The 25,112-nt window shown below is 41.3% G+C and overlaps 1 protein-coding gene across 4 annotated transcripts in view; it reads left to right on the top strand.

The window, feature by feature from the left end:
* Positions 1 to 25,112, top strand: part of iqsec1b (IQ motif and Sec7 domain ArfGEF 1b) — a 199,363-nt gene that overhangs the window by 118,680 nt on the left and 55,571 nt on the right. Inside the window, exon 1 of one of the 4 annotated variants that reach the window (XM_067588399.1) lies at positions 11,912 to 12,278. The exons of the other annotated variants lie outside the window; for them this stretch is intronic. Coding sequence (XP_067444500.1) covers positions 12,232 to 12,278 — 47 coding nt within the window. The 5' untranslated portion in view covers positions 11,912 to 12,231. Of the gene's footprint in view, positions 1 to 11,911; positions 12,279 to 25,112 lie in introns of those variants that run through there. 4 annotated transcript variants of the gene reach the window in all.

Below are 25,112 nucleotides of genomic sequence, written 5' to 3'. Positions count from 1 at the left end.
TTGGATTTTGCCTTTTTCCTAAAGTAAGCCTCTGTCTAATACTGACAGCTCTTCAATTGGGGTTTCTGGCAGAAATCTTTTAAACTGCTCATCAGCAACAACTTAACGACCATTTTATTGGCCCAGCAGGGGTTTTGAATAAAAAATGTTTCCTGTCTGACTGTCTCTTTTTGTTTAGTTTGTTCAGCCCCATGTGGTTGTGCATGTTTGCCATTTTCAGCTTATCCTGATTTTCTTCACACATACATTCAACAAGGACTGTGTCTCAAGTGTGCAGTGAGTATTAAAATCCTATGGCTCTAATTTTCAGTTTGCAGTATGTGGACTTTAGTGGATAATTAGGTGCAGTCACTCTTAAAGGGAAATTCCAATATTTTTGTCCGTTGTGACTATTGATCATAATAACATTCACTTTACTGTCTCTGTTGCAGATATTTATCTCTACTAACTACCTCTCAGATCCATTAAGACACATAATTAGGTCTACTTCTAGAGGACTACTTTCTAGAGTCAAGTCAAGTCATTTTCAACTGTATATAGCCCAAAATAAATTAGTCTCCTAGGGCTTTACAATGTGTACCACATATACAGTACAACCCAAAAGGTATGTTCAGAAAGAAACATTAACTGCTGGTCCATTTGTGCAGTCTTTTATTCACCCCATACAGCCAATGTACCAATAATCTCTAACATTAACTTAGTGGTAATGTAAGATCAAAAACTCATTTTCTTTCTCTTATTTTCTTCCAGTCTTTCTCCCTTTTCCTTTCGTCTCTGTAAGTTTATGAAGTAGATTCGTAAAGCCCAGAGTTAAGCTCAAATTTTTTCCTTAAGTTGGAACACTTTTACCTTGCTCAGACATGTTTTTGCCCAAGTTCACGCCACCCCCAGGTGAATTCATGTCTAATTGTAAATGTCTGCCCATTGACTTTGTATGTAACTGCATGGTGTCTAAAACCATAGTTTATTTGCCATATCTGATGCTTCCCAAATCTTAACCAAACCGTGGTTGCCATGCAAAAATATTATAGAAATAAGTCATTTTTCTGATAATGTCAGTGAATAGTCCAATATCAATGTTCTTTCTGGCAATAGGGTTGACATACGACACCCTGTATCCTTGATCCTTGATTCAGATAGAGAAAAAAAAGTGAAACGGAAGGAACCTCTGGAAGAGCTTCAGGCGAGAGGTATTTGGAGTGAAGACTGTAGATCAGAGGTAGGATCTTGACCATTAACCCTGTTCTGTACCACAGAGACCTGGAAAGAGGATGCACTAGACATACACATAGGAGGCAAAATTCAAGAAGGATACCATTCACACTGAGAGACACCAAGACAAGATGAAGCAGTTAAAAGATTAGGTTTGAGATTGTTTTTCACAATGGACATAAAATATGTAAGACTAAGTCCCAGGTTGATGAGCGCTAGAATAATTATTTACCTAAACTAGGATTTAAACCCTGCACTACCTGCGAAACTATACTAACACTGTGAGTTTCGCCTAAATTTATGATATACCTTGGGAGTCTTTATCTTCATTACAAAATGAATAGTATATTCATAGTGCTGGTTGTTAGACGCTGACCTGCTGGAGGTTTTAGTCTTACCTTTGGGTATGTTGATTCCCGGACCTGAGCCAGTAAAAGCCTCTGAAATAAAGCAAAGCTCAGCTGGAGTGAAGGCCTTGTCCTTCCCCAGGTGCCAAATTGATTCTGCAGTTATTACCATAACGCTTTCCTCTAGGTCATTTAGTTCCAGCCTACAGCTGGGTACAGGAAGAGCTGCATCTGCTACAGCCAACAGCACAGCTTCGACTTAAAATCCTCTATTGGCTTAATAATTGCCATAAGATGTCAGCATGACGTCATGATTTGTCAGGTAAAAAATTTTCTGTCTTTGGTTTCTTTTGATGAGATCCCATAATGGGACTCAAACCATATGAATGAAACAGTAGTAGTTAATGAAAGACTTTGACATGGGATTTCCTTTGTCTGCTCTGGGTGGAGGACGTCTCACTCTGCCTATACGAATGCAGACCCAGTGTTCTAGAGAACCACATGATGGATGGTCTCCCATTTGGCTGCAGCGTCTGTTCAATAATGTGCTGCCTGCCCCCCTGAGTGGGATGCCCCCCTTAAACAGGGGAGACAAAGGAAAGTGTTAACACTGGTCCTTAATAAGGCGAGAGGAACATGTGTGGCCCAGTCCATAACCTGTCCTCTTGTGGAACTAAATAAATGAAAATGAAATTACTTTTACTGCACCTTATTTAAGTGCTGTGCAAATTCATGGAAACATTTTGGACAATGCATGTACAACATTACATTACAACAATCTGTGCTGAGAAACTGCACACTTTTAAAGGGACAAGCTAAGTTTACACATCACAGAGAGTACTATTCAGCCTATAAACAAGTGTGGATCTGGAGAGAGCCCTCTGAAAATAACCCAGATGATGACATCATGATTATTTTAGCTTTTGAGCCATACAAACGGCATGGCTCTGGCAATGGCAATGTCAGTTGATCCACCACTTTGGTCCATACTGAAATATCTCCATTATTTGAAGGATTGGCATGGAACTTTGCAGTGACATTCATAGTCCCCAGAAGATGAAACCTGTAGACTTTGGTAAGCCCCTGACTTGACCTGTATTAGTTGGCACTTTTAGCTTTTAGTGAAATATCTTGACAACAATTGGATAGGATGGGTTAAATTTGGTACACACTCCTGATCTCTTGACTAATCATCTAGCACCACCATCAGGTCAAATTTAACATTCTTCCAATACTTTGGTTTATGATTCAATACTTGAGTCATGGTAAATATTATACCAGCTAAATAGCAGCATGTTGGCATTGTCATTGTGAGCAATGTTAGCATGCTAACGCACATCCTCACAGAGCTGCTAGCATGGCTGTAGACTTGGTCTTGTTATAAAAAAAACCTTCATCACAAACTTGAGAGACGTGGCCATTTACCAAGCAGGGAGGTTCTAACAAAAAATGCAGCTGAGTTGCATTATAGGAAATGTAGGAATCAGAGTTTTTTGGGCTTGGCCCATACTTGAGACTAAAAGTCATGATATCTCAGCCTCTGCTGCTTTGATTTTTCTTTTTTAAACTATCTCTTGTAAATTTACTTTATGGAAGTAAAATACTAAAATCACCTGAGAGCCCCTTTAACATTCTCGTCATGCTATATAGCCTAAATTCATTAAATGAGGGAGTATTCTGAGTGGAAATTGTTATCACTTGAACGCTACATTGCTTTAGATTCATTAGTCTAGGTTTGCAATAACCTAATTCATCCATATAACATGTAGAATGAGATGGGATGTTGTGTGTTGTTCGGCAGCATCTTCCCAGAGTGTACTGTTCAGTACTGTAAACTTTACTCTGCTGTTTTCATGACTCACAGCCTTTTACAAAATGCTGTCTGTTCTCACTTCAAAGCAGCGTGCCAGGCTGAATAATTGCTGTATCGCTGCATGCAGCTCCTCACACAGCCTGCTCCGTGACACCAGAGCTGACAGAGCCAGAGCTGAAAGCTGTAGCAGCACTGGTATCGCATCCAGCCTCACTTTCAACATCTCTGCCAGGATGTTACTGACAGCTGAATCATCATGGTAGACAGCAATGACTCACATCCAACAGTGACATCTGTATTAACTAGAGAGTGACCATGGCACCATAATAGGGCTGGTTTGGTGATTCAGCATTAGAGTTAAAGTTCAAAGTGATTGTCACATTTCTTTCTTTAATATGAACCACTCGTCATAAGCATTCTAATATTTTGCTGTATTGACAACAATCCAAGAAAAGTCTCACCCTGAAGTATAGTTTCTCTCTTTTTTTCATGTAAAAAATACGTGATATTTGAACACGCTGATTTGTTGCACAGATTTGTACTTAGAGGAACATATGTAATCATAAACTATTGATGACCTGTGTTTCTATATTCATCATTAATTCATTCATGCATCTGTACTTGTCTGTTCCACTTTAGGCAGGATCATTGTACAAGTTTCAGAATGAGTTTCCATTGATGTAGAATAAGTTTTTCACTGAAGCCAGGCTCCTGCATTATAAAAAATCTATTAAATGGTAGAAATATGAAGAGGATTTTTGAATAGAGATGGTTCTCCTCACTCTGACCCTGAGCTCTCTTCTTCAACCAATCAGCAAGAGTCACATCAAGGGTCCATCAGTGTCTTTTATTGCTGTGTTGAGGGTTGTCCTGGCAACCAGCCCAGGCTTTATGTGTACATGTACGTGTGTGTGTGTGTGTGTGTGTGTGTGTGTGTGTGTGTGTGTGTGAGGCTGGCCCTCATGGGTGCTGGCTTCGCCCCTCTGCGCACCATGTGCTAGTGCTGATTAGCCCGTCTCTGAGCAGCCCTTGCTGGCAGAGGCTGTGCAGCATCTGATAAAGCCTAATTGATACGGCCACCGAGGGAGGCCTTTGTGTGCTTTGTTGGCCCAGCGAGGCGCAGTAGAGTCAGACCTTGTCAGTGTGGCCGCTTAGACAATAGGAGCAGCTGTAACTCAAGTCTGAGGAGCAGCGATGATGGAGACGGGAACCTCTTCTTCTATTGACTGACTGGGAAAGAGTGATCGTGGAGAGAAGGAAGAGGAGGACGAGGAGGAGATCTGGTACAATAGAGGCTTTTGTTGGGACAAACCTTATGCTCAACAACAGGAGAAGCCATGATGTCCAGAGGCTGACATCTCTATCTAAGCACTAGGACATACAAGGAGTGCAGGACAGGACAGGACAGCTCAGGAGTAACAAAAGGAGGAGAGGGATGCAGGTTCAGCCTCCTCCATGCGGCCCAGATACACACAGGCAGATGCTGAGATGGGACTGTACCATGTGGGGTGTCAGTGTTGTTGCTTTACAGTCTGAACTGTGCAGGATTTGCTTTGTTCTTCTACATTTGAGGCTTTCATTTTAAGCAAACATTTCTTTTTCTATGGACCTCACGCACAATGACATTTTTAATCTAAGCTTCTGTAACTGGCTGACAAAATGTTGAAGTTCAAAGCTTTTTGTTTGGATTACTGGCAGTTCCTCTGTCTCCAGCCTCTGCATGGGTTCTATAAAAGGTAAGACACCATGTGTGTAAACTCTGAATATAAAACTCCATGTTATTTTTCCTAGCCTAGGCAAAATACACATAGCTATGACCCTGTTAAGATTGAAGTAATGTATTATAGCAGCATGTCACAGTCAGTACATTATGGTAACTCTGTGGGAATGTAACCAGCCCAGGCTTCTGGTCCTCAGTGTGAACAGACTTCTTTGCTGTCTCCTTTTGTAAAGTAACATGTTTGAACCAGACATGAATGATGGACAACAACCACGTTCAAGCCCCCCCCCCCCCCCCCCCCCCCCCCCACCACCACCACCACCACCACCACCACCACCACCCACCCACTTTTATTTCCCATGTTGAGAGGGGCTGAAATGTAGCACGGGGACCCACGTGTCTGCAAGGTCAACTGGTCTGAATGGAAGTGCTATTGTTATGGTTTGGCCCCTGACAAGCTCCAGTATTCAGTCTATTGTGTGTGTGGTCCCACTCAAAGCTATTGGCTCGGCAATATGAGGCGACACGTGCTCTGCAGTCCACTGTTCCTGTCGGTGTTTGCCACACTCTGTCTTTTGCTTTTGAGATTTTGTGACTGTGACTAACTTTCCACTGCAAACACTAATGTAAGCTTCTAGCAGATATTTTAGCAAATACGAACATCAGAAGTGTTCACAACAATACAAGGGTAATTACCTGCAAGTTTAACGGGAACTTCAAAGATTTTACACATAAAAGTCAGTTTAGTCGGCATGGGGAGTACTACTCAGCCTGTGAAAACAGCTGTATAATGTTGTCTGTGTCTCTGGAGGAGCTTTAAAATCAGAGATATCAACACCTGTGCTTGGAGACCACAAATTCCTAACAGAAAACCTGTGTTACAAACTTGGGGGCTTTGGCTTGAAAGACATTAGCATTTTCCAGGCAATCAGGGTCAAATGGAAAGATGCAACTGAGTTGCATCATGGGAAGTGTAGGGTCTAGTGTTTTTTGAGATTGACATATACTAGAGCCCAAAAGTTGGGATATCTCAGGATCTGCTGCTTTAATTTTGATCATTCTTTTTTTAATCTGTATCTTGTGATGTCACGCATGGAAGTGAAATATTGAATTGATGGAGTCCCACTTTAAACTATTGCTGGGAAATAACTTTAATTAATTCAATTAATTCAATTTCTTTTAAATGTAGTTATTACAACATGCACAAGGAGGTTATAAAATGTAACATGATAGTTGGCTACATTAGCTGTCGAATCACTACTTTTATATTTTTGTGACATAAATAGTTCTACCCGCCACAGTTTAAGGACTGTCCAGGTGACTAGCTGGCTCTGGCTCATCTTTTTGAGAATCAACCGCTTGCATTACAAGATGGATGTACTGTCATAAGACTTCACACACTAATTTGTGCCCCTGGTTTGTGTTTGTTGATGAGATATTGTAACCAGGTAGCCAATACTAGCTTGTCAGCTGTCCTCAGTGGAGGATGAGGGAGAAATTAGAGCAAAAACACGTTTTTGGAAATGTAAACATGAAAGCTTTTTGCCAACAGACGTTCAAACACACACCTCTGACTCGTGATATTGCTCTGCTGGCTACGATGACCTACAAGCTAACGGTCAAGAATTGACTTATATGATGGTAGGGGTTTGCTAGTCACGTCAAATCACCTATTATTGGATACTTTTATGTTTTACAGGAAGGGGAAGGAGAGGGGTTTTGATAATAAAACACTAAAAAAATGATATGCCATATATCAAAAAATAACTGAACAGTTAACACAGGGGCATAAGATTAGAACTTGGAAAATTATGATTTTTAGTTGACTGTGTGTTTAAGCCAATAAAATACAAAACTAATTGGATATAGGAATGGGCAATGATTAATTTTCTGTTCAATAACTTACACATTAACCTCATCTTTTGAGAGCTGTTAATGTAATGTAAAAACATTGATGCTCAAGAGCTGTGAATTGAACAGTAGCATTGAATAAGGCTGCAAAATGGTCCATTATATAAACTGATGTATTTTCAAGAGTTTTCTGTTAAAACTTTCAAATGAGTTTTATAGTATAGGCCAAACTAAGTGCCACACTCAGCTTGAGAGCTAATTTCAGTAATTTTTCCTGGTCTTTGTGTCGTCTCATTTTCTCAGTGTAATGAGAAAGACACCCGTGGGGTCAGTTGAAGTGAGCAAACTCTTGGTCTGGTTCAGAGAAAGGTAATCAAAAGCGTGAATATGTGATGTGGAATGGAGCATCTCCGAGTATGAATTGTCACACACCTCCAGGCCATATTTATTCATGAGTCCACCCATCCCCCCACCTTCACTTCCATGCAGCCATGTCTCTGGGGGGTGAAGACAAAAACGTCCCCCATGACACGGCTTAATGCTCATGTGTTTTCCATTTAAATACCAGTCAGTGATTGGATGGTGTAGACCCATTTCATTAAGCTTGAGGATGAGCCAAACTCTTGTGTTGTTTTGGAGCATGGTGGAACTGGAAAGCATTCATTTGCTGTGGGGTTTTGAGTTGCTGTGGGTGCCAGACAGTATTCAGCTGTAGTTGTGTGCTGGGTCCGTATGAGATTGTGAACAAAGGACAGACACATTCATAACAGTGTTTGGTCTTCTCAACTGGAAAATCAACAACAGTCAGTAAACTGTATCTTGTGCTTTTTATGCAGATATTTTTAAAGGAACAGTTCACACAAATTATGAAAAAAATATTTCTCACTTGCCTCTAGTGGTATCTAGTAGGGATATAAATAAATAAAAGTACATTATGCACTCTGAACAAATAATGTGCTCAGAGCTGAATTTTTTTGCCATAATATTCATGTCTCCAAATCATCAGACTTTTTCTTCAGTTTATAAGTGATCCAGTGATGTCTGTACATCAATGGTGTCACATGGTGACACAGTGCAAACAGGAGCTGCGAGTAGCCAAAACAGCATGACTTTCCATGATGCAGATTAAGAAAAATGTAAACAAACACTGTGGGCTAAAGGCTTAAAAGAGAGTTGATGGTTCAATATTCAAACATTCAGCGAAGTTCATCTTTAATAACTTTTCAGCAGTTTTCTCCAGATTTGTTGTGCACCGCAGGAAAAAGCTTGACTGATGTTGCACAGCTGTTGTTATTACCTTGTGGTCTGATATTGAAGCCTGGCACCTTTTACAACTTGATGCAAATCCAAAGTTGGGGACCGTCTGAAAAGTGCATTCAAATTGGCTTTTCAGTTTTTTGTCAATAGCTTTCTCTTTTTCTTTTTCCATAGACATATCAAAGAAACTTTATCTTTTCCTCCTCCCATTATATGCAACTTACTTTTTTATTGTGCAATATTGCCTACACTTCAGACCAACTTTACATTAATCTCCACCAATTGTTTGCCCCTAGTTGAAAAAAAAAAAACTTGCAATATTCCCAGTGCAATTCTGACTTGTATTTCCCCACCTGCTGTTCTATATTCACTATCCATTTCCACCCTGATCATTAACAATTAGACAACTTTTATTCAGACTCAAATTAGGTCTGGTCTTTTTTGAAGGTGGGATTCAAATGGTTTAGAATATTGTGTTATTTTCTATGTTTTGTGAGCAGCTGAATGTATTCATATATACACAAGAGAAGTATAAAAGAGACTTTTAGAGACTGATATCTCAAAATCTGGGCAAATAAAACCAAAATTTTTAGTTTCTTTCTTGACTCCAGTAGATCAATGACCCCAGTGGGTAATCTGTCAACCCCCACTGTTTGTCTGCTAATGGGGTTACCTGTGTGTTAATAGCTGGGGTTGACAATAATGGCTATTGTGTTGATGACTGTGAGGAAAACCTATGATTGTGCTGTGTGCAGAGCTGGAGTTAGAGCAGCAAGGTGAAAAACTCTTCGGTGGAGCTCTACCCTATCTGCTGTTATGGGTCACTGGCCCACATCAAACTGTCCAAACAGTAGTTCATCAGCGCTGAAGACACCTCCACTCCCTCGCCCCTTCATCATTCACACCCACTGCTTCCATTCTGCCTCACATTTCCTCCTCATCCACTTTTCCCCAGGCGGACATGACCTGAGTCCCACCGTGTACCGCCGTTAACTCTTGACAGAATAACTGCACATAAAAGTGACTCCTTAATGCATTTCAATTCACCCACAAAGATCGGGGCTTTGCCCTTTTTTCCTCAAGGATTCCGCTGATTACAGTGTTTTTATCTGAAGTTAACAGACAGAGCTCTGCCCTTTAATATTCCACACTCATTGTGGACTGGGGGGAGCAGTCTCCGCTGAGGACCAAATTCAGGACATCAAACAGCTTTCTAAAGGCATGAAGCAGGTCCCTTGTCTTTCTCAGACTGATCCCAGTGGAACTCGCTCCTAGCCTTTACAAATGCAGATGAATCTCAGAATCTCCAGAAGCTCTCAGGATTCACACCAGCTTACCCAAATAATGGTAATGACCTTAATGTGGTTTTCATCTTCAGAGAAGGCCACTGTATAACAAGTTGAGAAATAAGGTAGAGTTGTAGCCCAGTGTAGTGAATTGTTTCATGTGAAATGTTGTGTTAAAAAGACTGTGACGTATTTAATAGCGTGCTAATTGCATTAATTTATGGGCCAAACGGAGTGCGGGCCTGTGAGTCTGTTGGTTTTCAGACACTGACACTGAGCTATGTCATATTCTGCCAGCAGCTCGTTCACACCGAGTGCTGCAGGGTGCTCAGTCTGCCAGCCCGTTCTCCACTACCCGGTGGTAGATATGCCTTGTAGCGGTCAGTTTGATATCAGCCACTCTCTGTGTGATTTTCTTCATGGCATGAAATGGAAACATCAAAGTCTAAAGTTCCTGTCAACTCGATCTGCTGTGTGAATGTGTACAAGCGTGGCGGTGCAACTCAGAGCTGCAGTCACTGTAAATCTGAGCTGTGTGGCCTGTGGCATGGAGCAGAGTGATATTGATGCTCCTTGTGTTGACTAGTTTGCATGAACTAATAATTATGTCTGCCATATTTCATCTGCTTTTGATCTTGTTTCCTCACCTTTTTCGGGAATCTTTTTTCAGAAAGAGCCAAAAGACAAACTTTAGAAAGCAGAGGATTGAGCTCTGTGAAGTTTTCACTGCATTAATGACGGAAGATTTTTTTTCTGACTGCCGATAGCTAAACCTGCCATGAGAGTCAGGGGTAAGAGAGAGAGAAACAGAGAAATGTTTGGCAGCTGCTCAGAGGAAGGCCACAGACACCAACAGGGAGTGAAAATACTCGGCTATTCTTAAACGTCTAAAATAACAAAGGCGAACTTCTTACATGGTCACTAAGGATTTGCGTTACTATGCGTCAGCATATCCTTTACATGCAGCTGAAGTTTGTTTGTGTGGAACGTTCGGTGTGCCCAACATTTACCAATTACTTAAGACTAGGAGCATTAAGTATTACTTGTTTAGCAAATTTTTTAATAAATGTTAAATTCCCCTCAGGGAGGTTCACTAATCACAAAAAACAAACACAAATATACTGCAGATGGTATGGGGTCAACTAAACTAATGAACTGACTAATGGGAAACATCCCAGAGCAAAATGTCATACATTATTTACTCATTTAGGCCACTGGTGGAAATTGACTATGTATGATTATTCAGGAACTTGTCTTGTTTTTACTGAATTGTGATTGAACCTTAATGGAGAATATCCATTTTTGGCAACTTAATAACTCCACCACATTTCAAAGGGAAATCTTGTACTTTTTAATTCACTACATTTGACAGCTATGGTTCATAGTTACAATGTAGATTCAGATTGTACATACAGAACAATGATTGACATATACAATAAAATGTATTGTATGATGTTACAGATTAAATTACCCACCAGCTGTAACACTGAAATACTGATTACATGACACATCAATAGTAATATTCCATAAGATCACATTCTAAAAAAGGGGCCATTCTTAATAATGAGTACTTTTACTTTTGATATCTTTTTGATAAATATATTATGCTTGTTTTACTTTTTTATACTTGTAATGAAGGACACGCTGTTTCACATTACACTTTCTGGCAATGCTCCTTTTCTTAAGTGAAGGATCTGCATACTTCTTCCACCACTTTATGCAAACTGGTGATCCCTGCTGAGTTAGTTGCTAGTATAACAAAGAACAACAAATGCTGCTGTAGCTCCTGTTGGAGATGTGGAGATAAAACAGACTTCTAATGAAGGCGACTCTACAGAGTGGACTGTCCACACCGTCAGACTGCCTCTGCTGCTTCATATAAGACATCCTGAGTTTTAGCAGAGCATCTATAGGCTGCACAGCCGTTCATATAGAACATTTGCCCGGCATATTTTTTTCTTTTCCACACACTGCATAATTCACCTCCCCCAAACTTAACTGAAGTTTTACTTTACATTCAACTGCGCTGACTCAGCGAAATTACTTTAACATTCGATTCTCCTTAAGTTTGTTTTGAAATGGCTGGTAAGTGAAGCAGTGACCACTGCGCCCATTCAGCAGCAGTGTGTTTCACAGCCCTTACACAGCCCAACACTTCAGCAATGAGAACACACAATAGTCAGACATCCACAGCTCCCACACACATCCACAGAGATGATTTAGGGGTAATTGCGTGGCAGGAGTGAGTGATAGGCTGCTGAGGAAGGGGCTGCAGCCGGCTGGTGGAATGTGAACATGTGCTAGTGTTACAGAGGGGAGCAAGGAGGGATCTTACTCACTGTCTAGTCCACTTAGCAGCTGGCCTTACTTGGTAATGCTGCATAAGTCTCTGCTCTGCTCTCTTCAGACAAGAGCAGCTTGCTGTGTGTACTTTTACAAAAAGCTGAGTAAAAGAAGGGGAACTGAAAAGGAGCAGTGACAGAAGTAACCCAACCTCCAGGCGGCAGAATTAGTCACTTTTTCTCAGCAGCAAGAAAAGACCAGCACATGTTTTGTGGTCAAGTGAAGAGAACAGGAAGGAGTGGCATAGTAGGTGGATGCTGGTAGGAAGACTGCTGCTCCTCTCTCATACAGACTGCTGTCAGCCCAGAGTAAAAACATTGGGGTTCTTTTTACCTCTCAGCCTCTCATCAGAGAACTTAACCAATCCAAATCTCCAGTTTCCTGCCCGATGATGTCAGGGGCATGTGGAATCTAATGTGGAAGTACTGCATTTCAGTGAGGACGATAAGGTAGGGAGATATCTGTTACAGAGTTCTAAAGCATGGTGCTGCACTGCTGGGAAAACCATCAGCCTTATGCTGCTCCATGTGCTGGGCAAACGCTTGCTCTGTTTTTAATATATTTGGACAGCTGTGCTAGATCTGCAGCTGGGACACAGCATTTTTACATGGAATACTTGATAAATGTGTTAGGTTAAAACATGAGGTGTTATGAGGTGTTGTTATTAACTTACTGAACATTTTCGAAACTTATTTGACAGTCTGAGAGTTAGTTTGACAGCTGGCATATGCAGTAGATCATCATCTTGTGGGTCAAAATCAAATCTGGAAAGTTGTTTCAGTGAGTTTTGATTGCAGCTGCAATTTCCAACAGTTTTTATTTAATCATTTAGTCTATAAAATAAAAACGATGCCCATCACAACTTCTGAGAACCCAAGTTGATATCTTCAGATTGCTTGTTTTGTGCAAAAACAGTTCAAACACAAATGTATTTAATTTGCAATCACATAAAACAGAACGGCTGTCACATTCAGGAAGCTGAATCCAGCAAATGTTTGGCATTTTTGCTTGATAAACCACTTAAACCAGTGGTCATCAACCTTTTTGGCTTGTCTATGTCTTGTGACCAGCTCCACCAAAGACAAATTTTTTTCTTGTTTGTTTAATTTTTTAACACCCCAGGAAGAAAAGGTTTCATTAATTTCTGACAAAAAAAGGGAAAAAATTAACATAACTTAATTGTTTTTTCTTCTTCTATTAATCATCTCAAATTTATCTTGCAACCTCTTCTGGGGGTCCCGACCTCAGGTTTGGAATCAATGACTTAAATGATAATAATTTAAATTGTTGTACACTCTGTATACTTTTCTGTTGGACTAATGGACTAATTGTTTAGCACTTCAATGAAAAAATACTTTTACAAATTGGAGATTCAATCTGAAGTAGATAACAAGGAGATGATTTACTCTACTTGTTACTCCCAACACTTATTTCCATGCGATGTTCCATAACAAAGTTTTCTGTGTGTGTTACTGAGAAGAGTCTAGCAGTAGAAACAGGCTGTGAGAGATGCTGTAGTGGACGGGTTAAAGCATTAATGGTTCCACACAGTGATTTCACTACAGCAAGGCTAAAATTAGTGGCCAGTGTGGCTAGAGCAGCCTTAGTCAGCAATAGCCAATCACCATTCATAAACTCCTATGGTCTGTAATTCTAGTCTCTGTGGCTCGGCCTGCCACAGCTCGGAGTTCATGCTTTAATACAGAAATGTTCCTCCCTTTGAGTGAGTCGAGTCGCTTTATTGAATCTCTTATCCCTGTCTGGTACAGCGCACGCACACCGTCTTGTGTAACTTGGCCATCAGACATTTTCCGTCTGTTCTGATTTCTCATGAATGCCACAGTTACATGGTTTTTCCTCTTGGCTTGGAGTCCCCTGTGTCTGCTCTGCTAAAAATGACCACACAGTCACTCACACATGTACGCAGGAACTATAGAGGCTGTAGTCAAACGTGTGGTATTTTTAAATAGCTAGCTTAAATGACCCTTATAGATATTTACAGTTTAGTTCACAAAAACACAGAGCTCCTGACTGGCACATAACACTACCCACACTCTACTGTATGTCAATGTATGGCAGTGAGCAGTGGCAGCTGAAGAAGAAAATGATACAATGGAGCCAATGGATTGTTTGTAGTTTTTTGTTTTTGGCCGTTTGGGGAAAGAGGAACAAGCTGTAAATACAACACTGACATATTATCACCTTACCTGTACAAAAGTTGTTAGAAAACACTTACCTATTCACACATCCAGCAGACTCAGAGCAACATTAGTATTTATTTGGAATTGCATTTCTGGTCACCTGACAAATTTAGCCCCAATATTCACTCTCCTTTTAGCTCCGTTTTTATCTCCACCAGCTCACATGGGAAATATCTGGCTCTTTAGCTGCTAGCTGCTCCAATAGGCTCACTAGCGCGTAGCTAACTGTGGCTGTTTGCTGTTTGGTGCTTGGCAGTTAGAGCACCATGGGTTTATAAGACACTGACAACAGCTGCCTGATACAGCTGGAAATGAGGCTGATGAGTTTGTCGGCGAGAAAACCAAAATAATATGCCAAGAGGCTAAAATGCTCCATATAGCTAAAGGGTACTATATATAAAAATAATTTAAAAAGAGAATAAAAATGTTAAACTTTGTAATCGAAACTTCTTAATAGTTTCAAATATCTTTGACTTTCCTGGACTACAATTTCTTGTTATTTATACAACAAGGATCCAACAGGATCCTACATAAAATGAAAAAAGTGCATCTTTAAAGTGTACATTGTCATTTAAAGCGCATGAAAACTTTGCAAAGTGGTTCTCATTTACATCAAAAATGGGGGGGGGGTCTGTCAGATTCTTGTTGTGACTGGTGCACTGAAATTTATGACATCACCATTTTCCAACCGAGCCACCCCCCACTGAAAACCCATCAGAAGAGCACAATTGCGTGTTCACGTGCAATCCCAGCTCTCCTATTAAGAAGCGCATTGAGAAAATACATTTTCAGGCCCTTGAAGTGTTCCCAACAGCAGGAAGCAGGGCTACTGTTCTCTGTCTACTTTACACACCTAAGGCCTTTCATAGTGTTATTGTTGAGACTGACAGATGGACTCTTTGATAGCACTCCTCAGAAGACAGCAGCGTCATCTGCCTGCAGAACATTCCTGAAGACAAGAGTCATACCTCAGTAACTCCTCTTCTCACATGCAGGTCTCGCTCTGACTCTGCCACTCTTTTTTTTCTCCCAGCTAATGCCTGACTACATACCAACCCCATCTGTGTGTGTGTGTGTGTGTGTGTGTGTGTGAGTGGTTTCCCCCCACTATTCACTATCTGTAAGGAATTTTTAACCTGCTTTGCTGGAGCTTGTTTTGTAATAAATTATCTTTAAAGAGCCTGGCTTTACAGCAGAGCCTGGCTCAAGCTCTGTTTGAACTCTTAGCAGACTTTTTTCTTTTCAAAGGCTGTGTGCATGCAGGCCCTTTAAAAATGTTTGCCAATGAAACAGTAGAGGCCAGGCAACCTGATCTGGCCATTTCAACTGCAAGCCAAAGGAGCACAGGGTATTATTTATTTAACTCAGGGACTCAGACGGGAGTTAAAGCTGCCAGTTCGAGGTGACCTGTTTGTCTGCATCCCGTGCTCCCGGCCTCCCTGAGGACAGGAAGTACAGTATCTCTGCTGAACTCGACAACAAATTGCCTGGTGTCTTGACGACTATTCCAGCCACGCACAGCTTCCTGGCAAGCGAGTAAACGCTGCGGATCAGAGCCGGCGGTTGAGCAGATGTCTGGTGCGTCATAGCCAGATCTACTCAGTAATACCTCCTGTGTTGTGAATTGGGGGCTCCCTGTGGGACCGACCCGGCCTTCCAACAACACTGCACTTTAAGGTAAAGTCATTTCTGTATAACAGAGAGTGGAATTAGAGGGCCTTCTGTAAACATAACAGAGCAGTCAGTCAGCTGTTGGCCGGGAGCTTTCTGACAGCGCCTCCCTCTATACTGTTAAGCGGCAGCAGTATCTCAGGAGCCTCTGCCGTAACACACCTGAGGCACACAGGCAGGAGGCGGAGAGATAGATAGAACAGTAAGTGCTTGCCAGGGACAAACAGAGTGAGCAGCAAGGGCAGAACGGAGGAGACATATGGTGAGTGTGGGTCTGATTCAGTAGTGGACGGGGGTGGAAGGGTTCTGCAAGGAAACACAGATATTAGACTGGTTCATGCTCCAAAATCATGTGAGACTTTTTATACTCGCTGAGAAAACTGCATGTTGTGTTCTCTCATGCTCTGCGCAGGGATGTCAGTCAGGGGAGTTGACATCTGTGATCAATTGATTACAAGGTCACTTTATTTCAGCTGCCATTCCTTAGCGATTTCACACTTTTCGTCTTCAGTATGTAAGGAATTCTTTTCATCCTGATTAGGCTTGTCAGATCTGGTCTCGTTATGTAAAAGCTAATTTACCTTGACTGTCTCGGCAGTGATGAACACAGCAGGTCAGAAGACCAGACGCTGAAGAAGAGTTCTGTCTGCTTTTTCTTCGTCTACCTTTCTGTGAGAATCTTTTACTTTTGAAGAATGCCAAGAGGAAACCGTTAGCTCTGCAGAAGGTAGTGCTTTAACATTGCTTGTTGTTTGACTGCATACCAGTTTTATTATTAGCTGTTATTAATATTTCAACAATGTAGTTTCTTATTTCCACCTGTAATTTGATTCAAGCTCTTTCAATGGCTCCCAGTAGGATTAAAGTGTGTTTGTCTGTGTTTAGTTTATTGTCACTTTTATTGTAAATTTGAATCTTGGTCAAACATTTTTGCCCTAACTTGCTTGTATCTTTACACAATGCAGCAACTTAACATCAGTATGGAATTTGGAGTCCTCTTTTATGTCTGCAGCATCAGCACATTAAGCCATAATGTTTGCGTTTAGACAGCAATATCATCTTCATTTATTGCCTTTAAAACAGACTTGGATGGAATAGTAATGGATTTTGACTGCCATAACGATGAATAAATGTCACCCTAATAACTTAGATGTCATTGTAGCTCAGGCAACTGCTGCACTGAGTCCTTTTTAATCACTGTCAGGTGCTATAATTGGTCCATTTCTAGCATCAGTGGTGACCCATGGCTCGGTCAATAATGACTGGACAGTGGCTGAGGTTGTCAGGGGCGCAGCCGCCACCTGGGGTCCTCCTCCATCTTTTATGCATTTCAGTGTGGCCGAGCTCATCCAACATTAATGGCCATAGTGGCCTTGAGGCTCTGACCCTGGGCTGTCAGTTGTCCGGGGGGTACCACCGGTCCGGCCCTGGCTGCCCTGTGAGGCGCACTGAAGCCTGACTTCCCCCTGACTCTCATAACAGTAATGTGCCACCTGCTAATGGCACTCTGATGGATTAGAGACCCTGCAACCACTTAAAATCTAAGCTATTGGCCATATTCTCCATGACCTTTCTCTTCCCAGTATGGCTTCAGAAAGTCCATTACTTTCTCCTCAGGAAGAGTTCCGCTTCCACCTCTGTAAATTCAGAAAGCATTACTAAGTTCTACCTAACAGCTGGAGGTAGCACTCGCCAGATTGTGGCTGTGTGTATGCATAACTAATCCAAAACAACCCACAACATGTGTGGATTTCCACTCAAGTGCAGTGCGAAGGAAGGTTTCATCATTATCTCAGTACAGAACAGAGCCTGCTCTGCCAACATCTGGCTGGTCACATTACGTAAGTCCTAAAAACATCATTGTTTGACTCCAATCACAGTCCCAAACCACAGACAAGTCAAGTGGAAAGTTTGAACACAGGACGGTATTTTTCTCATTTAAAATAATTTCGAAAGGCTCTGTCTTTAATTTCAAATCAAAACAGAGCGTTGTAGCCTATAAAATAGAATGTATAATAGCATTTTTAATACTGATTTTTCCCTAAGAGTGTGTGGTTGTACAAGCTATTTTCAACAGCTTTCAGGAATCTGATCCAAAGAAAACGTGTAAAGGTTCAAAATTTACCCATTTATAGGAAATAACTTTTTTATTACTATAATTGTGTTCATATAAAGAAATAATGAAATGAAAATACTTTAGAAAGACTTGTATAAGAAAGGTTTGTTTGTCAGCTATTTACTTCAAGACCAGCTCTGTTAATATCACAATAAAGCTGTTTATAATATACAGCCCTGTAGCTAATCAATAGGGGGCTAATGGTCCCTGGAACACCTCCTGCTACTCACCCACACCCTTTGGCCTGGCACTCTGGGAAAATATCCATCACTAGCAGTGTTTGCCTGGGGTTTTTGTTTTCACTGTTTAATTGTATCAGCCAGGAGCAGCAGTGGTGGATGAACATTACTGCTCTCACTGCTGGTGGAAAGGCTTGATGTCGTTGGTGATTTTAAAACAAAGTATGGCGAGGCTGGGAGGAGGGAGGAGTACATGTTGAATTGTCGTTTGCAAGCTGTATCATATGCTGTCATTGCTTGTGTTTTGCCATTTAGTGTTAAGGTTTAGTATGGTCAGTTGAATCTCGCCAGTTAATTGTAATTATACATGCAGGTGTGTAAAAAAATCACTTTAATAAGGTATCAGCACAGTAATTAGAGAAACAAGTTCTTTATATATCGGAAAACACAAATGCCCTTTGACCTTATATTTTTTCTGTTTGCCCCCCACTGTCCAACCTTCCTCTGGTGGACCAGCCTTTAACCCCCACCCCCCACCCAACGCCCTTAATTCTCTTCCTCTCTCCCTTGCCTCCTCCTCTTTCATAATTCGTGCCTGAAGTCTGCAATCAATTAGGAGGAGAGAGAGCCCAATCAATTCCTGCTCATTTGCAATTCCTCCCCCGTTAAACACTTACCTTTATTACCAATGTCATAATTAATGCGGAGGAGATTGAGAGGATGGAAGGAAGGAGGGTGAAGATTCAGAAGAGGGAGGATAGAGTTGGCAGAAGAGGCAAGTAAGTGTGTGTGTGTATGTGCGTTCTTTTTTTATTATAAAGCAGGTGTAGGTGCTATATAAATAGTATCAAAACACTCAGTCCACAAAGAAATGCAAACAGCATGTATTCAGAAACTGTGCCTTTAAATGGACAGTTTGGACTTCTATAAGGTTGTGATGTCACAACCATACACTCAGTGTTTCCCCTACCATTGCCTTGGAGGGCCCGCCCCTCCAATGGGACCCCCTGCCCGTCCTGTAAGGAACAAAATATGTCTATTTATGTTATTTACCTAATTTATGTGCACTTGTCTCGTTTCAGCTCAGTGTGAGAGTGTCTGCTGTGTTATGCTGTCATTTGTGGTCATGCTAGTTTCTCTCCTCTCCTCTGCTCTCTCCATTGCCTGTGGTTGGCCTTGGTGCGCGTCACTCAGAAAACAGTCAGCCTATTAGAGGACAGGGGCATTGAGCAGACACAAAACAGCCCGTATCAGGCTGAGGGGGGGCTGCATCCATGGCTTATACAGCTGTAACTAGGTGCTTTTTGACCATAAAAACATGCAGATGTTTGTAAAAAGACTATGAAAATGAAAATATAAAAGGGGCATTATTTGACCTCACAGGGCGCATTCACAATAATGTATATCTAAAACAGGCCTTAACTGGTGCTTGCACCATATTAAATGACTTCCTTCAGAAGGGTGGATTTATATAGGCTACTGTAAGCATGTATAGTTACTGAGAAAGACGGGTTCTCGACAGTGAACCGAGCTAGTAGATGTCAGTAGAATGTACACAGCTGTGTAGAAGCATATTTTATGAGCAGTAGGATGAGATGGCAGTGTGATTGGGGGGCAGGTGGTGGACCACTGGTAATTACTGGGCAGTACTGCTGCACAGTCAGTGGTCCCCACACACCAATCTGTCTTCTTCTGGCCCTAATGAAAAGCCTTTTAACATCTGATTAGCTTTTAATGTCACTCTGTGGGCGGGGGTGTGGTTTATAAGAGACTGGGAAAACATGCCAGTATGCAGATGTACGTTCGTTTTTGATAGAAGAGCAGAGCAATCAATGTGTAGATGATTGCAAGGTAGCTGTGTAATGTTCAGCCAGTAGCTTAGATTTCAAGTGTGTGTTTGCATGTTCATATGGGCCATTTTGTGGTTTCTTGCGTTTCTTCCCTGTCTCCATTTCACCCCACAAAGGCATCCGCTTGATGGATTTTGCAGATAAAGTATTTGATGACACAGGAGAGACGAGGCCTATTAGAAATTCATAGGAGATTATCAGCTGAGATGATAATGGACATCAGGGGCATAATGGCTGTCGTTGGCATTTTTCACCAGTTACTGTGATATCTCTTGCTTTATTTTAACATGACTGTACCCCACTCATTTTCTCTTCCTCCTCTGGCTTGAAGACAACAATTCCTCAAAGAGCTGCTAACAATCACATTGTTCTGTTCCTCCTTTATGCCGGCAGCTTTCATCTGATCCCTCCTATCAAGTCACAGCTCGGTAGAAATGAGCTCTCATACTGTATCAATATGAGTTCCCTTTGAAGAAAGACTTTCTGCGTCAAACAATTCTTGACTTCTTTCAGTGATTTCTTAGCTTTGCAGTTTCTCACAGTTTTTCAGTTTGGCATGAAAGCTATCACAAATGTCAGCGAGTCTTTCATGGCATTTCTCACCAGACAACACATTTGAAAGATGTTTTGCAATGACTAATGTCTTCAAAGTCTAAAAGTATTTTGATGTTTCATGAAGTGGTCAAAAGCTATCTTGTGTTGTGTTTTGTGTGACATGGCACGACAGAGGACTTGTCTAATATCTAACTACTACAAGCTCGTCATTTTGTCAAGACTTACAGGTAGCAAATTTAGAATGTTTTAAGACTAACTCAAGAGTATACTGTTCAGTGATGCTCAGCTTTATCTATGTGGAAAAGTGTTGTAAATAAACCAGCCCATCCTCATAATAAGAATGACAGTATCAACCCAGTCTTACAGCCGTTTGTGAAATAGTCACGAAATTTAATCTCCAATTCATGTACATGGACACAATTTTTCCAGGCTTTTCATCTTCTGCCATGGTCTTGACTGTTGTCAAGTCAATTTTATTTATATAGCGCCAAATCACAACATAAGTTATCTCAGGGCACTATTCACATAGAGCAGCTCTAGACTGTACTGTTTACAGAGACCCAACATTCCCCCATGAGCAAGCACTTGGCGACAGCGGCAAAGAAAAACTCCCCTTTAACAGGAAGGAACCTCAAGCAGAACTGGACTCTAGATGGGCGGTCATCTGGCTTGACTGGTTGGGTTGAGAAAGAAATAGGGAGGGAGAGAGGGGAGAGAGAGACACACAGAGAGGCACAGCAACAACAATAACATGGGATGGGGAATGTAATCGAGGGTTGTCATAAAAAAGTCAAAAGCGCAACGACCTGTAATCCTCAGGTCGCCAAGGTGGCAGCCAGATGAGAACTGCTGCAGGTTAAGTGAAGCACTTTGGTTCAGTGCTTCCCAGGAGGGTGAATCCAGTCTCAGACTAGCTGAGGCAGCGTAGTGTACACACAGTATAGTAGGGATGTGTATTCCAGTCTTGGTGCGTTCAGTTGCAGGCTCCAGAGTTGGATGCTAACTAACCAAAACAGTCCATGGAAAAGTCTTTAAAAAGTTTAACCACATGATAAAAATAGGAGATTACAAAAATAATAGATATTCAAATGGCATATGATGTGTGATGGCTAAACTGGTACTCGGCTTGTGGCTTTAGGCATCTTTGCAGTCTTTCTTTTTCTTAGTTGTCAGTTTCTTTCTGGAGTTTTCAGCTCTCCGACAAAGTGAAAAAGACAACGCCCGAAATGCAGCGGATGGGCCATCACTGCTGGCAAGGCCAGGAGAAAAAGAGAAGAAGCCCTGCCAAAGAGTTGTAAAAGTTTTTATAGTATAGGAGGCGTGTTTTGGAAGAAACAGGATCCTTGGCGCTCTTTTGAAGGAAACGCCATGATTACTAATTAACTCCTTTAAACTTAGAAATTGCAATTTTTTATTAACCAAATAAATACAGAATAAAATCAATACCTTCATTTTTCTAATCTGCAGCTAAGAACTATTAAGAAAAGGTCTAGATGATACTAGAACTCAAACCATAGATAAGTAATACATTTACACTGGTTAATATCAAACAACTCAAATGCAATACTCTAGAAAGTTGTTACTGAAATGGTCACAGGGTGACCATGTGGTACCATGTAAATTAACAGAATATGAAGCACAACAAAGTTTAACATTGGTTAAAAAAGTCAAGATATATAATTTTATACAATTTGGTAGGCAATTTCGCAATTTCTAGGCACTCATTGTGAATAAAAAAAGCAAAGGAAGAGTGAGGGAGGCACTAAGGAATGTGGGCTTATCCCAAAGTTATGCCTTCAGAGAAGCGAGCAGGGAAAGAGAGGATAGTCCATCAGCTCATGTGTTGGGTGAGGGGAAAGGCCGGCTTTTAGGTTCTGTTCAATGTCTTCTTCTGGCATTTTTATGCCTTTAGGTCAGAGGTCATTCAGTGTGCATGTTCTCACATGCTCACACATAGACTGTTAGACTACAATATCATAATGTTTCGGAAAGAATTCAACTTCTTTTATTCATGGGTTCGTCCATCACACCGTGATCCCAGGTCTCAGCAACGTGTGTACAGTCTTCTCACTGCTGGTAGGAATAGAAACAAAAACTACAAAATATGACCCAGATTGTAATAAAGCAGAATTATCCTTCACGGCTGGCCCGTGAGGTGACACTCAGCAGCCTGACAGCAGGATGTGGCCAACATCTCTCTGCACAAGACAGGTAAATACTCATTAAATCCAGCTCTGCCTGTGCACACAAACATCTGCCGTCTGTTGCCACGGTGAGTCAGTGGAACATGTGCAGCATCTACTGTAGTCATCCACCAGGGCATCTCTCAAAGCAGGCACCATGGCATGCCAGCTCTTTGTATACCATGCTTCAATGCTCGCCCTGCCAGCCAACTCTGGCGAGCCGGGTACCAAAATAAGCAGTCACCTCTCCCTGAAAGGAGAGAGAGCTGCTATGTGATAGGGAGATGAGCTCTGGATCCACCACAGAGCCTGCTGTTAGCACACATATGAGAGAGCATATGCTTAAATGTTTTGACAAAAGCTCCTACGCAGCAGAAGCGGGGCTCTCGTCTTCTCCCTGCGGAGTCTTCCTGGCCTGACATCACAGGCTTCTGGAAGTTTCACTGTCAGATTCTCGCTGCTGTAGAGCTGCTGCTTGAATATGTACAGGGCATACAGAGGTGTTCTTCTGAGGAAGCAAAATTTTATTTCTATCAGTGCTAGAATGATTATATCAACCGGGTGTGTGTGTGACAATGGCTGATGCTGAAACGTTGTCTCTTCTGAAATTTGGGCAGCCACTATCAGCCCGAGCTGCTTTATTCTTTGCACAAAAAGCGTTGATTCAATTAGTTGATCCAAGAGGCAGCTCAAAGGAAACCGTTTCCTGAGACGTCCTGCATTTTAGAACAGTGGTTACACATTACATGTGGACACCTTAGTGTTGTGACAGGCTGTCAGGCGCTGCATTTTGAAAGCTCCTCTTGCTTTCTCACTCCGGCTCTTTCTTTTAGTCGCGTTGAAGCCAGTACTGACGTGGTGTCAGAAGTAGTGCCAACACAACACCAAGCCTCTGGGCTGCAGGCCGCTCTAATGAGCTCCCCTGAGTGGTTAGCAGGCTGATGGAGATGGCCCGTCCTTTCTCCTCCCCCTCACTCAGTGTGCCCGGCTCTAATTGGTGGGAGAAGAAAGAGAGACTTCAGAATTACAGGAGACAATGCTTTGGTCGAAAGAGAGAGTTAAAAAAAATTCTATTTCCCCCTCATGTGAATGCACCCCAATTATAATTCCTAGCACAGTGTAGGCCCGAGGTTTACGTCAGCCAGTAGGTCTTAAGCTTGAGGAGGATATGTGTGACGTGAGATGTGTCAGGTGTTCTTTTTGGAAGATGGAAGAATCAGATGTGCCAAATGTCTGCTGGTTTTTCACCTAATTTTGATCATATTTGTTGGCTATGAATATCAAAGTGCTCTTCATGCTCCTGAGCCTGAGAGGGCCTGAACACTGGAATAATGACTCCCTCTACTGGTCACTTAACAACACTGCCAGGAAAACGAAAAACTGCAACCCGAGAGGCATCTGGACAGCAACTATCTCATGAGTGTAGCTGGTTATTTCATGTTGACATTTATATATACTTAATTACACAATCACAATCAACAAGTCAATTATCAAATGCTTGCACTGCATAGTTTTATATTCTTACAATATTACATATATTTTTTGCACTAAAGTAAGTAAAAAGTTTATTCACACAGCACCTTTCCAGAGCAGATATCACTAAGTGCTTCACAATAAGACAGTAAAAGTAAAACAGACATAAGAAGAAATACGTTTTAAAGGTTTTAAGTATTTTATATTATCACCAAGAAGAAAAGAGAGACAATAAGTAAATGGAATGAAATAAATGATTACTTAATTAATAAAATAAGTCTGTTCATCCTGTTGATCAATGATGAAGGTCTTAAACCTTACTTTTGATACAGGGTTCCTCTTTAAGATGGGATCCACCTATACCTTCATGTTGTCAGTGGATATTGTGCTGTAGTTTAACAAGTATACTCCCATATCCATAATCCCAAACAAAAGTGCAATTGGTCAAATAACCACAAACCAGCTGCCAAACAGTAAAGCTGGGGATTTAAGGGCCCCGAGAGCAGTTGTCTGGTTCAGTCATTCAGTCTGTTACACCTTCTGCCACTCACGGCTGTACCTCTGTCGTATTTTTCCTTCATCATCTAGATGAACCTTTTACTATATGATCTCAGATTGTCAGATTAGTTATTTCTGTTTCTGTAAGTCATCATTTCAATTTCTAAAATGCGTTATTATTAAATTTTTGAGATTTTAGAGTTCTCTGTATCCATGTCAGTCATGTCAATGGTGAAGGTTTGCTTTCAGAATTAGGAAAGAATGTTATTTTTTTATTTATTTCTATGTACATCTGCAACTGCAAAATAGAATAAAGTATGCAATGAAAAAGAAATATAGTTGAAGTCAGCAAAAATCAATCTCAGGAACATTGTTTGCTTTTGCAGGCTTTGCTTTGATTGATGTTCAATAGTGTCTTCATATCAGAATAATACAGTTTCACACTGTCGTCTGTAAATCAGAATATTTTATATATACTTAGTTTAGTGTTTTGTGAGAGTGAGGGTTTTTTTCAGCCCCGAGGAGTGTCTATAGAGCTTCCTCTAAGGCTGTGTAAA

Source organism: Thunnus thynnus, chromosome 4 (genome assembly GCF_963924715.1).
Source record: "Thunnus thynnus chromosome 4, fThuThy2.1, whole genome shotgun sequence".
Lineage (NCBI taxonomy): Eukaryota > Metazoa > Chordata > Actinopteri > Scombriformes > Scombridae > Thunnus > Thunnus thynnus.
Note: the sequence above shows the minus strand (reverse complement) of the source record. Positions and strands in the feature narration are given on the sequence as shown.